The following is an 18283-nucleotide window of genomic DNA, read 5'->3' on the forward strand; positions in this document are numbered from 1 at the left end:
TCCCCTCCCCTCTATGCCCCCTCCACAGGAAGATCTCAGGTTTTTTCTTAGTGCCTACAGAGGGCACTTTTAGTCTAGTCTTAGAGTTTTTTGTGTGGTTTGTCTGCAATATGGTTTGGACAAGGAATTGAGGTTGTTGTCCCTTAAGGTCCAGGTAGCGGCGTTGTTGGTGTATTTTCCGAAACGTATCGCTCTGTTACCGGAGGTGCAAATGTTTCTACAGGGTATACTTTATGTACAACCGCTATTTGTTCCACCAGTGGCTCCGGGGCACCTAAACTTAGTCCTATCGGCACTTCAAAAGTCGCCCTTTGAACCTTTGGAGTCTGTTTCTTTAAAACTTCTGTCGCAGAAAGTGAGCTTTTTGCTGGCCATTGCTTCGGCCAGACGGGGTTCGGAGTTGGTAGCCCTGTCATGTCGGGCTCCTCTTTTGATTGTCCATGACGATCGTGCGGTGCTTAGAACTAAGCCTTCGTTTCAACCAAAGGTGATCTCAAGGTTTCACATAAATCAGGATATTGTTCGGTCAGTTCTTCCTCGGTATTCTCTGGCGCCTGGTCAGGACTCAGTCTCTTTAGATGTGGTCAGAGATTTGAGGATTTATGTGGACTGTCCAGCTTCGGTTCAGAAGACTGATAGTCTTCTAGTCCTGTATGACGATCGCAAGCGTGGGTGGCCGGCCGCAAAGCAGCCGGTGGCTGACGGATCACCGCTACTATCCAGCAGGCGTACGTTTCGGAGGGCTCTCCGGTTCCTGAAGGTATGACATCTCATTCCAGAAGAACGGTTAGCGCCTCTTGGGCGTCGAGGCATGGGGCTTCGGCTCAGCAGTTGTGTAGCTGAGCTCTTCCTGTGAAGGGGGCATAGAGGGGAGGGGAGCAGGCTAGACAAGCTTTATAGTGTCAGTATTCCCACAGCGCCCTCTATATCCCAAGGTGAGCAGTGTCACCCAACTCGTGTTCAGAGAGAGATTTTACGGTAAGTACAAAAATCCTATTTTTTGGCAGTGGTGGCCATATAAATATGTCGCTCTGAGCAATTCTGCAAAAGGGACACTGACTTTTTTATAGGAGGTACTCCTGGAAAACAAGTAGCTTCAAGTTAAAGAGGTACAAAACTTACTTTATTTAAAAAAACAAAAAAACAGGTTATGTGGGATTGCATCTTTAAAATCACCATTTAAACCTTCAAAGTATGTTTATACACAGCAGCCTAATACATCTATTTTTATTTAAACATTATAAACTTACATAACCTGTTGAGTAATAAATATTTGTCATTTAGGCATTTGATGTGGTGGAGAGAAGTTTCCTTGAGTCCATTGATGATTCTTTAGCAGAGAAAGCAAGCCTTTTGTCCCAGCTGCCAGAGGTAACTATACAGATGTATACAGTAACACAATGCCTAAACCATTATCACAACTTTGGAATTTAACATGTTATATTAAATAGCTATAGTATTATTATTATTATTATTATTGCCTTTTATTTATAAGGTGACACAAAAGGTTTGCAGCTCCATTCATGACATAGACAGCAATGATCCATAACACGTTACATAATACATGAAAAACAATATTCAAAGACCAGACATACCCAGTAACCAAAAAATACACAGATAACATGGTAATGCAAATCAAATTATTTATGAGACAGTGAGTGGGGAACGATGGAAATGTCCAACGGGAAGTAGGCCTGAGCTCAAGAAAACAGAGCTAGGGAAGCAGGCCTAGAGGTACAGAGGCTGAATGAATAGTAGAAGCAGAACGTGAGCAAAGAGGGCCCTGTGCGAGCTTAAGCTGGGTACACACTACAGAAATTTCGACCAACTTTTTATGCTGAGCGATTTTACATGTGATCGATGTTCCGATCGCTCGGTCCATGGACTGCATACACACTAGCCTTGTTTAGGACGATAAAGGGAAGAGCGGACGTCCCTTTAGCGACTTTTTACAGCCATGTTGTCGTGAGCAATGACTGTAATTTCGTACTCACTGTTGTGGATCGGTCGGATGTTTATACACACTACACAGCGAAAAACGAGATTGGAACGAAAATATTAAACGGTACGACCAACCAAATGAAGCGATAATCGTCCATTTGGGCAGACTTTCGACCATTGTGTCACTGCACACACTGACCCGACTTTTGAACGAGCGGTCGTATGTCGGCTGTTTGAGCCGATTATTGGACGAAAACAGTTTAGTGTGTACCCAGCTTTACATCCTAAAGCGAAGGGGAAGACACAGATAGGGTGGTACCGAGTGGGGGAGTGAATGTAATAGCTGGAACAAAGAGTTAGGAGGAGAGCTGATGGGTTTGATTACAGAAATTAGTCTTAAGGTCACGCTTGAAGCCTTGGAGAGTAGAGGCTAACCTAATAGCAGTCAGCCTTTGCTGACACACCCAGTAATGTTTTATAGTGACCATTTTAGGAGACAGTAGTTTAAGTCCCCTCACTCTGTCTAATACTAGTGTGGCCAGTGTGGTGACAGTGGTGTTGGGGCATAGTAAACTAGAATCATTGCACATTTACAATATTTGTACTTCATGTTATTTTTCTTGCTGATTATTTTTATTTGTTTTTATGTAAACGGTACATAAATTCATGCATACAACACACTTAAATTCAGATTACAGGTTAGCATAGCCCTGTGCTGCATGCAGACAGACACAAGTCAGATGAGCTCCAAACTGGTGTTAATATTGTGCCTATATTCACCCCTGATGATAAATTGGCATGTCCTTGACAGCTGCAAACTTCAATACCACAGGAGTCCCTAAATCAGGCAAGCTCGCGGCAGAGGAATTATGGTTTGCTCCAAAGGCCTCTCATTGTGACGGCGTCATCTGAAATTGTTCATGTTAGAGCAATATAAAACATACTTTCAGAATCATGGAAAATGTAGTCTGTATTATTTTTTTCCCAAGTATGTTTTTCCATACTATATTGTATTTTTTTTGGACATGTTAGACAGACAATTCATGCAGCAGTGTTTAAAATAGGTTTTAACACTAATAGTAACTGGAGTTCCAGTACTCTCACCCACTCAGTACTGCATTTGGAGATTGTAATTCTATAATTCCATTCCAAGTGGAAGGAATTGCTTTATGATCTGTCCCTTATGTATTTTAGGTACATGTATGAGGTTAGAATTCCAGATTATTAGGCTAGCAGTTTCACTTTATGGAATAAACAGGATTCACTATTGCTCTTTACCATCAGTTAACCAATTAAGCTTGTCATGCACATAGCGATGATGCTGCTCGCCTGATGGACAGGATTAATTTCCAGTATGGCCAAACACAGTGATGGCCCACGTTAGCCTGTAGCTGATGGGACCTCTGTTGAATTTGTTTGGTTTGCTATACAAAGAATGAGTATTTTGTGTTCAAAGCTACAATCAATAACAATATTCTCAAATTATTTTGTCATTACCAGAAGTTTTATAATTAAAGGTTCTTTTTGCTAACAATTTTGATGTATACAATTGTCATAATGCGGTACATTAGACACCACAATATTCCTGCATCACTGTGACAGAAGCCTTAGATAATTACTCTGTGCTGTTGATAACATGATCCTTCCAATACTTTTCAATCTGTGGCTTTTTGCTTGCTTTTATTCTTCACTTCATGGCATTTCCGTGCCACATGCAGTGCTATCCTCGCTAGTTTATTCACACAAGTTTACATGCCACTGCCTCCCATAGGATTGACACATTTATCTCCTGATGCTAAACATTTCGATGATTTGATTGGCTATTGTGTGTACGTGTAAACAGGGTATGCAAGGACTAGCAGAAGATTGAATTCAGTAAGGTGCTCAGACCCTAGTCAAACACACCTTTTGAAATGTGTGTGTTCATTTTCCACAGGATATTTGATATATTCATATGTCTTTAATTTGCTTTCTATCTGTTGTAGGGTGCAGTTCATCAGCAGCTCCCTAGCCAGTACCAGAAGATTGTAGAGCGGCTAAACACTCTAGAGAAGGAGATTTATGGGGGTGCAATGGTTATTGTGGTGATAATTGTGAACAACAAACTTTATGTCGCCAATGTTGGTATGTAATCCTAAATTCTACAATAAATGTAGACATGTCTGGTCATGACTGAATGCACATAAACTTCACTAGAGCACTTCACTTGTCCTATAATGTCAGACTCTCCCTGGTGAGCAAACACCCCTGTGATTTTCTATATAAACACAGGTGTTGGTCTTTGAGCACTACATGTTTGCCTCCAATACTAGGCCACCACTTTTCTGAGTAACAAGAGATTAATTTGTTTAAATGTAAATAGCTATTAACACACAAAAGAACTCTCACCATCTGCAATTACACACATCATTTATTTGCAGTGTTATGTTGACACAAGAAAATGGATTACTTCCAATGTGTTGCAAGCAGAATATAACAACAATGGTTCATCAGACTAATCAAGCAACATGTTTATGCAATATTGCTATGGTCTGTACAGTTTAAAGATACAATACGATGCATTCAGACAAACTTCTGCAATGCTTAAGTGTTGCTAAACTAGAATAGAGACGGTTGAACACCACAAATACAACATATTTAAAACTGTTGTGATTTTTTTTATTTCTGTTGTGTTTTGTTTTTGTTCTACTTCTGTGACTTTCTATATTCTAAAGGTAAAAAAGGGAAGAGTTTATCATTGTGATTAATATAAAATGTAAAAAAAAAAAAAAAACATTTTAAAGCACAATAAATGGTGAACTACAATAAAAGTCAGAAACAGGTGTATTGAAGGTGCAGAAGGTTTGTATTTTAGAAGTGGTGCAGAGCTTTTGTACAGGAACTGTAACATACTACTACGCATCTTGGTGTCGCCCGAAGCTGCTCTGTCCCGGCGATAGGCGCTCTCCTGTTCTTCTTGGGCGCTTGTCCACACCTTTGCGCTTCTATCTGTAGTATCTGACAAGAGGCTGTAGATCTACTGATATCTAAGTAGCAGCTAATTTTGAGTTATTGTACGTTAGTGTGTATAGTTACTGGACCTCCAGTTACTTTCCTGGCTGGTCTTGTGACATACCTGTATGCTTATGAATTTTTCTTTGCTCTACCTGTTCTTACCTTTCATCTGCAGTTAACTACATTTGCGTCATGTGTCTTGATTTCTGGTCCTGCTTGTGCCAATAGCTGTCTAGCGAGGCAAACCTGGGGGCCGCAACCTGTGAGAGTCCTGCAGTGAAGTTAGGCTGAGTGTCGGGCTACATCAGTGAGCATTATAGACGTCATTGTCATTTTAAATTTGCTGCTGAGCACATTGGCTAATTTTATAATTTGAAGAAACTTGCAGAACATGTCCCATTTCTGAAAGCTCTTAGACTGTTGAATTCAGATGCATCTCCTGAGGCTGCTCATCAACTGTCACCCAACTCATCATGGTGTACAGCATAAGGGAAATGTTTTGGTTTTTTTTTGTCTGCCATTTATATCCCTTTGCTAGTATTTGGGGTCGATGAAAACATTTCTCTGTCCTTTTAGTTTGCTAACTATCTCAGGTTATACAGAGAAGAGACTTTATCTATTTATGGCACTGATGGGCAACCTGATAGCCTTCAAAAGGGATTCATATTTCCCTTAATCTCAGAAAGAGAGCTGGGGCAACATATTAAGTCAGCAAAGTATAATAGCTGTGGCCGATGGGACATAAAGCAGAGAAAAAAATCGACACGGCATAAAGAAGTGATTACCAAGTGGCTGCAGGTGGGCCTGTTGCACGTCACTGATCTGTGGGCTTCTGAACTCTGAGATGCAAGCAAAAATTAGCAATATTTCAGTACCCTAACATCCCGTGAAGTCTGCGGAAGAGTGTGGTGCCTTCAGCCCTCCACCATATGTTACAGTCCCTTGATACTGATCAAGTGGAACCTCACTACGTCTGCTTTAGTCATGTAGCAGTTGCCACCCTGGATTTCAAGACTCATGGAGATAGATATATATAACACACATACAGATTAGCAACAACATTAAAACCCACTGCCAAGTTAAGTGAATAACATTGAGTATCTTATTACAATCTATCAATGGGTGGGATCTATTAGGCAATAAGTGAACAGTCAATTCTTGAAGTCGATGCGTTGGAAGCAGGAAAATGGGCAGGCGTTGGGATCTGAGTGACATTTACAAGAGCCAAACTGACGACTGGGTCAGAGCATCTCCATAACGGCAGGTCTTGAGGGTTTTCCTGGTATGTATTGGTTAGTACCTACCAAAAGTGATTCAAGGAAAGACAATCGGTGAACAGGCGACAGGGTCATGGGGTTCTCAAGGCTCAGTGATGCTCTTGGGGAGCGAAGGCTAGCCCATCTAGTCCAGTCCCACAGAAGAGCTACTGTAGCACAGATTGCTGAGAAAGTTAATGCTGGCTATGATAGAAAGGTGGCAGAACATATAGTGCATCGCTGACCCCAGTCTATCGATGTGAGCACCTACGGTGGGCAGGTGAGCAACAGAACTAGACCATGGAGCAATGGAAGAAAGTGGCCTGGTCTGATGACTCACTTTTTTTTTCATGTGGACGGCCGGGTGCGTGTGCGTCATTTACCTGGGGAACAGAAAGTTTCAGGAGTTAAAATTTCACCTTCCTCATGCAACAGCAAAGATTAAATCTCTGCTGGGAAGGGGCCAAATAGTATGTGAGCGGAAGTGCTATGCTCCGTGGAATCCCCACACCTCCCCCCAATCAAAGGGGGATCATCCTGTGAGACCACAGGAAAAGAAATAGGACCAAATAGGGAACTCAGCCGATCAACTAGGGAAATGTGCCAAAGACAATAATGGCAGGGGACAAAGCCACAGAAGTGGTACAGGTTCATGTGTCGCAGCAAAGCTCAATCCCGGCAATGGGACTCTCTTTGAAGACATTATTCAATGCTGTATCTGACTGCAAAGCAATACTGACAGAAAAGATTGATGCAGTCCATTAGAGCAGACCTGTAGTATCTCTGTGAGATCAGATGTGGCAGAATGCACTATTTGGGTCTTGAAGGACTCCTCTGGTCTGTGACTAACTCCCTGAATGTTGCAATAAATAATCAAACCTATGCATGACAAAGCTAGTAGATTTGGAAAATGGGCTGTGCAGCAAGAATGTGTATCTTGTGGGGTACATGGAGAAAGCTGAAGATAATGATATCTGTGACTACTTTAAACATTCAGTGCATAAGCCTTCTCTTCATCATTGATTGGAGCTTGCACACTGATTACATAGCAGACCTGGAGCTCCACCAATCTGGATCAAAACAAAAGTCCAATAAAAGACCACCGTAATTCTGTATCTGTGTACCTGAGTTTATACAGTTCCAAGAGGTGAAGAGACTCAGAAACAAATATCTTAGATATGCCATGATGTTCCCAGCCTGGCTAAGAGGCAAATTTCTATAGAAAGCTTACTTTTATGCTGCCCCTCAAACTGCTACTACCTGGCTGGAGGCACTTCCCACTGATCCCTTGGCAACAACATGAACATTTCCAGTGTCTACACTATAGCAAGCAAACCGTAAGCCAAGCTCTTGCAATGCAAGACTTCAGTTCATTTCTGCTCACTTACCATAATTTGAAATCTTTTTTCTACACTTTGCCCCTTCAGGGTATGTTAAGGATCCAGTGAAATTTCTGCTTATGTGATGTTGTGAGAGTAGGATGCAAGTAAGAGTGGATATGGGCATTAAGAGGTAGTTTTATTATAAAGGTAACTTTCTTTGCTATATCTGCAGCGCTATGTATATTAAATGTTAATTGCATGACATGAAAATATTTCGATATGATATTACTGATTACATAACAGGCACTATGTGAGCACTACAGCCAGCAGTGTGTGTTAGGCCAGTGGCCACCAGTCTGACCAGTCCTGGCAAGTGTGGACAATAACCTCCAACATTTCTCAGTATTATTGCAAAGTATTACAACTGCCCCCACCCGGCTTCTTAATGCCACCCCGCTCTTCCTGCTGGAATTTTTTTTAGGGCAGAGCATTGTATTGTGTCTTCAGGAGACAGATATAAAGGGAACACAAGTCAGATCTCTTAGGAAGTACTCGGTACATGTTTACCATTCCATATTTTCCAACTACTCACAGGGTGTGTCTAAGATAGTTAATACATTCCTCACTCCAAAACTAACAATGGGAAAATATGTTGAATTACACTCTATAATTCAAAACGTTAAATTGACAATGTTTGGAATTTATATACCCCCACCCTTTTATACTGAAGGCCTTACAGATTGCTCTGAATTTGTAGCACATTTTCCTCTGTTATAACAGACCCTCCTTTGACAGAACATCCAAACATCTTTTAAGGGCACAACATATAACTCACAGATTTACTAGGATGATTAGAGGAGTGGTTCTGTTTGATATATGGTGAAGGTGACACCTAAGTGATAGGTATATTCATGCTACTCTAGTTTTCTGCAGAATTGACCTGGAATTCTGTAGGCTTGGTCTGTTGTCATATACCCAGCCTGTGACATTTTTATCTAGAGTAGTTAAAGGATTATGCCCCAATACAAATTACTTTAAGACTTAATGCTGCTCCTCAACCAATTGGGGATTTAGCCACAATAAAAAAATCTGCAAAACATGTTCTAAGGGATGCTAATGCCAATATGAGAAGTAGTATTTTCTCCTGGTGCGACATTCTACATCAAATCAACACAATTTTAGAAACAAATCTACCTTACATTCTTTAATTTCAATTAAATTTTGTATAATAACTGCTGCCGTGGGTATAAAGAAAACCCCCAAATCTTAGGCCAATATGTACATTTGGTTTGAAGTTATATGCTGAAGTGTCTTTCCATGTAGAGTATCTTTGCACCTAAGTTAGCATGTCTGCGCAGAAGTGGGAACAGGCGCTGTCTGTAGAATATCGTCCCCAATCACACCTGAAGAGGAACGTGCATTCCTCTAATGAAGTTAACTAGAAAAAATATTGTTTTGTGGATTTTTCTCAGGTGTGTAGTGCCTCAATAAGTATAATTTTCATGAATCACTCAAAACTGAAAGCTCTTCTAGCAGATGATCCCAAGATAAAACTTTGGGGATTTATTAACAAGAGTATGAACAATTTTTTAGATGTTCTTCAGAAATGTAAAAATGTTTTTTTGAGAAAATCAAAACTTCGATTTTGAAAATTTTAGGATTTAAAATGAGACCTTGCCCAATTTTCTAGCTTAATTAGGTGAGCTACAAATACAGTATAACAACAAATTTGCTTTTAACATTTTTCAAAACAATTGCAGCTTTTACATGCATATAACTTCAAAACCAGTGCACATATCAGCCTAAGATTTGGGGGGGAAGGGGGTCTTTACAACCATGGCAGCATTTATTATACCAAATTTCATTACAATCTGAAACGGTAAATTTGAAACCCTGCGTTGATTTGTTGTGGATTGACCCTGGCATAGAAAACAGGGGGCAGATAACAGCAGATATTAATGAGTGTTTAAGGATATTTTGTAAAGGGTTGTATTGTTCTTCCAGAAATTGATTGGATATACAGATCTATCTACATGCAATAACTTTAGGGGCGAACTTTGCCGAGATTGTCAGTGGAAGACCCCTTAGCAATAAATGCTCCTTTTATGCCCAAAAAATATAAAGGAGACAGTTCAATCATCCCTTTTCAGGAAGATTTGATTCCAATAGCAATGTACAAAAAGTATGTGCGTGACATCACAGTTATTAAATAACTTTCAATAGGTATTTGACTTGGGCCTCTAGCTCCCTCAATGTGAGATGCCTTTATCATCAACGTGGTAAAGATGATACTGTATGTGGATCGCATAGACTCATCTCATTAGTCAACATGGATACAAAAATCACAATTTTGTCTGTATGTCTTAATAACTGAAACTTTTATTCATTGAGACTGAATAGGGTTCATAACAAGTACATCCACATCAATTAGTATTAGTCTTCTTATGACTAATATCCAATATCCATATATGTGGCTAGTTTTTTTTAAATTGTTTCAGAAAATGGCTCAAGTTACTGCCTGATGGTCGCAGAGATGTGATGGGTGGCCATTCTCACCGGCCTTGTCTGCCATAGCTGTAGAACCTCTGGCATCTACTATTCATAATGATTATAATAGGTTTATAAATATTATTACTTATAAAGCACTGACCTTTTCGCAGCGCTGTACATTGATGCCGAACATGACAGACGATTTATATACAACAACATGAAACATATTGCAAATCTAAATGAGCTGTGGGAAACACTTGATACATTAGGTATGGGAATAACAATTGTAAGTGCATATGGTTATTGTAAGATAACAGCATTATCAGGCACCAATAATAAAACCGTTATTGGCGACTGGCATTTCTCTGCAGCTACTGGTGATGCGGCACTATTGGCGTGAGTAGAGACAACAGAAGGCAGAGACACAAACTTAAATCAGTCACTGTAGAAATCTTAAGAGTCATCTGCTATCAATCACATCTATCCATCGCCATTTATTTTAATCGATTCTCCTTCCTCTTCTGGTTGCAATGGTCATCTGCCAGCTTGGAGTAGCTGAGTGCCAGGTGTGTTTCTTTAGTATCATGCTCGCTGTAAACAGAACCAGGACAATTGTTCCCCATGTTCAGCAGCAGCTGATGTCACCAAAGGAGGAGGAGAGATGGCAACAACAATGACCGTTTAATTCCCTGGGTCCAGCAGCTAAACAGAGATGGTATTCAGAGGATGTTCAAAACCACCCTGCCCTTGGTATAACACACCTCTACACTACCAAGTAATTGCCCAATGCCGTCACACATTTTTAACTGTTTTTATATTAGGCTCTTTTTTCTAATTAATCCACAACCCTGCAGTAACAGGCTTTGATTATTTGAACAAATTATTCCCTGGTTTTGTCAAATGTATTTAAGTACCAGGAGGTAGGGGCACCAATGCCAATAATACATAGTGCCACACCATTCTTGAAATGCGGAAGATCTTTATTATTTATGTAAGCTGTTGAAGGATTGACTGTGGAGTGAATATTATACCGATAATTGGAAACATTGCTTGTAAGATGGAGACTTAATACTACCATGTAGAAAATTTTAAAAAATGAATTCTTTCTTTATGTATAAGGAGGGGATTGTGGATTGCTCCATTAGCCCTGTAAAGCTCCACAGAAGATGGATGATTGGCAGAGGTCCAATATTATTTAGCAGCCCATATTAGCTATGTGGGGGTTGGGGAGGATGTGTCAGTGGCGCTAGATAATTAGCTGCTGCTGATGATGATATGTTGAACTTTGCATAAGTGTTAAAGCTTGCTGTAGGTTCTTTGAATGTCTGTCTTTACCATTCCCCAGATCTTCGACCTTTTCTCTTCTCACATTAAGCAGTTTTTCTATGCTGGACACATTGTATGGATGGTTTTACCCTAACTTATTCACTCCTATATGGCACAATGATAACAGAGCTTAAAAACCTAGAAGCAGCAGGTCATACGTAGAACATTAAACTGGTTTTACAGATAGTTGCAAGAAAGGCACACAGCATTCACCCATTGGGAGGTCTATATTTAGCCATATGCATCTTACATTTTTTATCTGCAGGGCTTCGCCCGAGCTGATTGCTAGAATCTTTTGGAAGTTATGTTCCAATGGGGGCCAGCTGTTTAAGACCTAGAGGGCAAAGGGTTGACATCTCAAGAACAGTAGATTGAAATATTGAGACTCAATAATATTAATATCTATAAAGCTAGATAAGAGATTTGATCAAACCCTATTGATAAACAGGGCTTATTTTTAATTGTATAGGAGAGGAATAAGGAACTAGCTACTATGCCTAAAATGTGATAATTATAATGGTACCTTTATACCTTATATGGTCTTCTATGTTAAGCATTCTGGAAGGATGTAATTAGATATATAACCTACGTGTTACAATTCGCCATTCCATGTGAACCTCAGATGTGTTTTCTGGGAGTGCTATGACCTGTTAGATCACATAAACTTGATCAAACACTCTTTGTTGCATGACTAAACTCTGGGTAGCACGTGATGCTCCTATCCTATTGTGATGGAGATCGAAGATTCCACGCGTGACATTCAAGTCTGGTGGGTCAGAGTCCAAACAACCTTAAAACAAATAAAATAATGTGAGAATTTTGCTAAATTAATGGTCTGTGCAATAGGCAATGTATTAAATGTGTACTTTGTGGGTCTGATTCCTTAAGGAATGTAAATGCTGATACGTGGCGTTTACGTGCACATGCCCAATAGACTATGCGCCAGTGAGCGCAAGAACATCCAATTCATCTTCGAACACTGAGGACACTTACAGCAGACTATGATTTCATGGTCAGAACTGGGAGAGGAATGGGCGTGTGCACGTATTAATGGACAGTAAGGGCGTGCCAAACTCGAACACGCAGCCATTGAATTCAGTAATTGCATTTTTTTCTTTTCTGTGCTTTCTGCTGGGACTTTCTATTTCACATCTGTATTGGACATATCCTGCAGTGTATTGTGTCTGTCAGAACAGAGCATACCTAGACCCATATTCAACAACAGACGTTTCTTCACATCCGCCTGTAGTTGAATACGGGAATGCATATACCCAAATTATGTGTGTGTAAATAACAAAAAAAACTATTTTGGTTTGTTTTGCGTGTCTTAATGAATCAGGCCCTATATGTACAAATATGTCAGGATGTTTTGTATATTTGTTTTTGTATCCAAAACAAAATTAGCAAATATAAAAAACATTAAATCTCTGCTCTTTAAATTTGTTAGTTTATGATTGCCTGATTTAAATAAATTACCTTTTCCTGAATGACTAAATACCTTTTACAATTAATATCTGAATCTAAACTGTATATAAGCTCTATTTTAGGTGGTATTATACCTTCAAAAAACAAATGTTTCCAACCTTTGACCCGAATTGCTGGCGGAATTGTGGCGCCAGGGGCACTCTCTTCCACATTTGGTGGACCTGCCCACTTATTATACCTTTCTGGACCAAGGTCCATTCCATCATTAATTCACTTTCAGAACAGCCAATACCCAAAGACCTCTGGATCTTTCTGTTTTCTCGTCCCCCTCAAGACGGAGAAGACCAGACAAAAAAAATTGGTACCTCATATTTTCACAGCTGCCAAAACACAAATAGCTAAGAATTGGAAGCAACAAGGACCTCCCTCTATCTCTGCACTCAAACATTCCATCTGGCACATTGCATGCATGGAAAGCATCACCTACTACTTCCATAATAAACAGGGCCAAGTTTGATGCCATATGGGCCACCTGGTATTTACGAGATGGCCGCCGTCAACCAAGGGTTCCAACACCGCGTTAGCATTCTCCTTGCAGATGCCTATTTGTGCAAGTCTGCAGCCGCTTCCAGGTCCTTCTAATAATTGTATGGGCCAGAAGTCTTCTTGAAGCGTAAACTATCTCATTCAATGTTTTGTTACTTTTCTGGGCCCTGCAGTTTTGGATTTAACAAATTTTTTTGTTGGAATAGATTTTGAACTGTTAACCCCCCCCTTGGTTATATACCAAAGAGAAAACAGAGAAACACTACTGTTTATTTCTAGTAAGTTTCTTGTTAACAAGTATGTACATGTTTCCTTAGTAAATATTTTTTTTTTTAAAAAATGAATTGATCTAGATCACCTTGCACACCATCATAGTTAAAAGATCTTTCCATTCAAAGATTCAAAGCTTAACATGTACTTTTAGGTTGATTTAAGGATCCTTGATGGCTCTATCAGTCCTGCGCCATATTCCTCTCTTTGCTGTTTGAAACAGGTCAAGTAGGTTTTGATGCCCCTCAACTGTGAACTTCACATTGATATATGGTATTACCACCCACTATTTGAACAGGGCTGAGCAATAAACGTAGAGGGGAGTGCGGCATGTGACTGTGAGTCATCCAGGACCCCTGCAGATAAAGTGAACAGAGCAAGTAAGGTAAGTATAATTTTGTTAACTCGTTGAACTCCACCCAAAACTGTAATTACAGCTCTTTATGTGTAGGGTGCTGTAACAATTCTTGAAATGCAGATAATCTTTATTGTTGTACTCTGAAGGAGTGGTTGGATACAAATAAACATTTTTTACATGCTATAATTAAGATATTCTGCTGTTCATGACTTTATAATGTTTGAAGCCAAAATCTTCTCTGAACTGCAATATAAGTACATTTATTAAAGAGTGTTTTGTTACAGGCACGAACAGAGCTCTACTATGCAAATCCACAGTGGATGGACTGCAGGTCACACAGCTTAATGCTGATCACACAGCAGAAAATGAGGATGAGATATTCCGACTATCCCAGCTGGGTACGTTTGTAATTATTTCAGTATCTGTTTGTTTTCCATTATACTGTTGTACAACTCATATCTTTTTAACTGGAATTATTATTTTTCATATATTTAGCATTTTTTTTATTCAACATTCACAAAGTTTCCTTTATTTGGCTAATAATACATACCTGAAAACATCCTACAGCAAGTTGATGTAAGATACTGGTAGTCTCTTACAGAAAGCAAGTTATTGCTACTAAAGTTGGTTTTACAAACCAGGCCCATACAGACCTTCAACGCAGTTTATCCCGTTTTTGCATTGTCAGCCATTTTGTTAAAGGGCAGTCAGTTTACACAAGGCATTCTTAATAGTGCTCGATAGGTTTGCTCCAGTGAAGAATATGCAGGGCAGCAAAGCACTAGCGAATATACAACTGCCTGTACATACCCTGACAACTCCACTCTTTTACATGACATTCTGTCATGCACAAGAATAATTCATACTCGTTATTTTGTAATAAACAGAGCATCATCACCGTTTCTTTATATAACGCCACCAGTTCCGCAGCACTGTACGGAGATTATTTGTCACTCTCATCAGTACCTGCTCTAGTGGAGTTTACAGTATAAATTCCCTAACAAACACACTAGGTTTGTCAGCAGCCAATTAACCTTTAATTTTGCTAGGTAAATAGTTTTATCTTTATCTATGGCTTTCTCCTTTTCTTTTCATTCATCTTCTAGCAAAGTGCTTTATATTTGTTGCCCAGCGATATGACACAAAGCTGTTTTCTTGATACAGTTATATCCAGAGAGCGTAGAAGAGCTATTTAATATTACTTGACAGCCAAAATAAACACATTTAGTAATAATTATAATACAGTTGACATGTTTGACCCTATCATAGTGCAAAACTCCTCCATTTCCATACCACTTTTTACAATTGTAGAATTTTGAGTGCACCTTTGTGTCTGTTTAGAATTGGCCAGATTTGATGAGATTTGGCTACTTACTACACGCATAACCATCGCAAGATAACCACACACAGATGGAAGCAGTCCTCTTAACGCCCGATTCATAGACCTGCCTGTTCATGGCTACCACAGTTGTTGAAGGAAAAATGCATATTGGGTCAATTGACAAATATAGAAACCAACATCTCAATGTGTGTTACTAGCACAAGTTTCATCTAGCATTTTCGTGTGTGTGTGTATATGTATGTGTGTATATATATATATATATATATATATATATATGTATATATATATATGTATATATACACACACATGCATATATATAATTTATTTATTGTTCCTTCAGCTCAGGTATTACGGTGGCATGCTTTTTGTTGTTCACTTTAGAGATTAAAAAAAACATTGGTACATACTAATATTTTCAATTAATTCCGCTTTTGAACTTTGGCAATAGAGATGCTCGAACCAGCTGCATATTTATTCTTGAAATAGTTCAATGAATCAGTTCTGATATTCAAACGTTTGCCTGACGTCTTGGATTTTAATTAATTAAAAAAAATTGAGCTAGCTTATCTTTGCTTTGATAATGGATGCCCAAGCTGGCAGAACCCTGATATATGAGGTATTAAAGTGGGTCACTCAGAGAGTTACACTAATTTGTATCTCTTTTTCCAATTTCAAAATCAATTCTGATAATACAGAATTCCTAGATTTGATCAAAATGAACATTCTAGCAAGGCTGCAATATCTGTCCCAGACACTGCCAATAAGTGTCCCCTCCAGGACACTCACTTCCCTTTTGCAATTGGTCACTTTGTTCTATAGAACAACACGGGCAGTGCATTATTACCATTACAACGGTAATTTTAACGTGGATATTTGCTCGCAGCTCACAGAGCCAGTATGCACATCTATTACCGTAGTAACGGTAATAGTGCCTGCGTTGCTCTAAAGAACAATGCTGGGAATTGAATTTGCCCCTAAGAGTCCACAAATTCTCTCATGAGAAGAACTGAAAAAGAGATTTTAGTAAGGACCTGGATGCAGAGTAGTGGTCCGATGTTTCAAAAGGGGTGTACAAATCATCCAATAGTGTTAGTGTCAAAGAAAACATGTACAAACTCCTGTGTTGCTGGTGCATGGTCTCTACTAGACTTCATAACATTTACTGTAATGTCTCTTCCCGCTGCTGGAGAGGTTAATAAGAGCCAGGCTCCTTTCTCCATATATATATATATATATATATATATATATATATATATATATATATATATATATATATATATATATAGTCCTACAGGGATTCTGATTTGAGGTCCATAATCTTATCATATCCATAAAATGATGGTTGTTCCCTTCCAAGCAAAATGTTTTTTTATTACCCATATCCTTTCCAGATCTGCTCCAACACCTTAATAAGTTAATCGGGCACCTCCTTCCCAATTTTAGTTTTTGCCCATACACTGATGAAATTTGCCCTGAACCTTTTAATAATATTGCAGGACCTTCTACCCTTTCTTTTCTCCTCCCCTCTTTCTCCACTCTCACATCCTTCCCTACCTACTCTTATTTCTCCCTTCTTTCTTTTTCTTTCTACTGTATTTGCCTTCCCCATTCTCTCTTCACAATACAAAACAGGCATCAAAAAGTTTTTCACTTTACGCACACGAGAAATATTTATACAGTTTTGCTTTGTACAGTTTTGCAATTGTGTGCTAAACTTTTGTTTTATACTTATATTCACCTTCTGCTCAGAATTCATATCTGTTTGTCTTACTATGTTTGATTTTCATTGACGCATTTAACAAAATGTTGTTTAAAAAAATTAAGCCGAACAGTTTGGCCACGTCTTGAGGCTGTCCACATGCGATTACCCCATGTCTGCACATGCGGCTTTAACGAATTCAAGCCAAGTTTGATATATTTTCAGTTTTTATTTGTGAACCTTGAACAGTGAACACAGTAGTGAAAAATACTGTGTAGCTATTGTTTTAAAAAAAACAATACATACAGTAATTTGAAATGTGAATGCAACCCTTCAATTCAAACCGCAAATCTGAATCAGGGTTATTAGACGCCTGCACTTTGAATATGTTCGTGGTCATCCAATCTGAGAAATATTCGAGCATCTCTATTTGGAATATTGAACATGTCTGACTGCATTCTGCATGATAAGTGTCATTCAGTTCAGCAGAGAATTATAGTGAAGCATTTAAATCTTAATTAAAACAAAATATTTACCTTTGCTAGAAAACATTACTACATGTTCAGTGATTTAAATGTGTGCCACACCTGCACCTCTATTGCTCAACATGTATTCTTTTATTTTGTGACTTACTCTATCCTGCTGTCAAATGAAACCGTAGTATCATCATTCAAAAGAACTAAACTCATTGATCTTATGTAGATTTTTATTGTTTTGCATTTGTACTGCGTCATAGAGCTCCACAGCGCAGTTTAGTGTGAAAACATAAATAAAATAGGGATATACAAGGTAAACAATGAGAATAAAGGGTTTGGGAATGGTCCTGCTCTCTCATCATTTGATGAGATATGTTGATGTTGTAAGCTGTGATTGCTCTAACACATTGCATGTTATTTAGTGTGGGAGTATGCATAGGAATTGAATAATACTGGTTTTACTCTGTCCACTCCATTTTAGCATAAAGCAGATTGCTCAACTAAATAAAATTTACATGCTATAAATTGTTTTTAGTGTTGGCTCTTCACGTTAAGGTTCACTTACTAACTGTTCCACAGTTAACTTGGTTGAAATGTCATTGGCAGTCTTTTAAAGTGTTTGGTGCCGGATGAATATTCTTTCATTGATTAGATCAACTTGTGTATAGTTTTATTACTACACACTCTTGTGGTTTTTTTGGAGTTTGGGAGGACCCAAATATGAAAATGCTTCCCATTGTAAACGCTTGTAACAAAAATGTGTATAGTATTCAATGGGCATCTCTAGAAACTGCTTTTCAGAATCCGACTGGTTGGTCAGATTATAAAAATAAGAAAA

General features: G+C 38.8%; 1 protein-coding gene across 1 annotated transcript in view; it reads left to right on the top strand.

The window, feature by feature from the left end:
- LOC142099458 (TGF-beta-activated kinase 1 and MAP3K7-binding protein 1-like) overlaps nucleotides 1-18283 on the top strand; it is a 38210-nt gene that overhangs the window by 10075 nt on the left and 9852 nt on the right. Inside the window, exons 4-6 of the mRNA XM_075182915.1 lie at nucleotides 1285-1371; nucleotides 3927-4065; nucleotides 14213-14326. Of these exons, the coding sequence (XP_075039016.1) occupies nucleotides 1285-1371; nucleotides 3927-4065; nucleotides 14213-14326 (340 nt within the window). The remainder of the gene's footprint in view (nucleotides 1-1284; nucleotides 1372-3926; nucleotides 4066-14212; nucleotides 14327-18283) is intronic.

Source organism: Mixophyes fleayi, chromosome 8 (genome assembly GCF_038048845.1).
Source record: "Mixophyes fleayi isolate aMixFle1 chromosome 8, aMixFle1.hap1, whole genome shotgun sequence".
In the NCBI taxonomy this organism is placed as follows: domain Eukaryota; kingdom Metazoa; phylum Chordata; class Amphibia; order Anura; family Limnodynastidae; genus Mixophyes; species Mixophyes fleayi.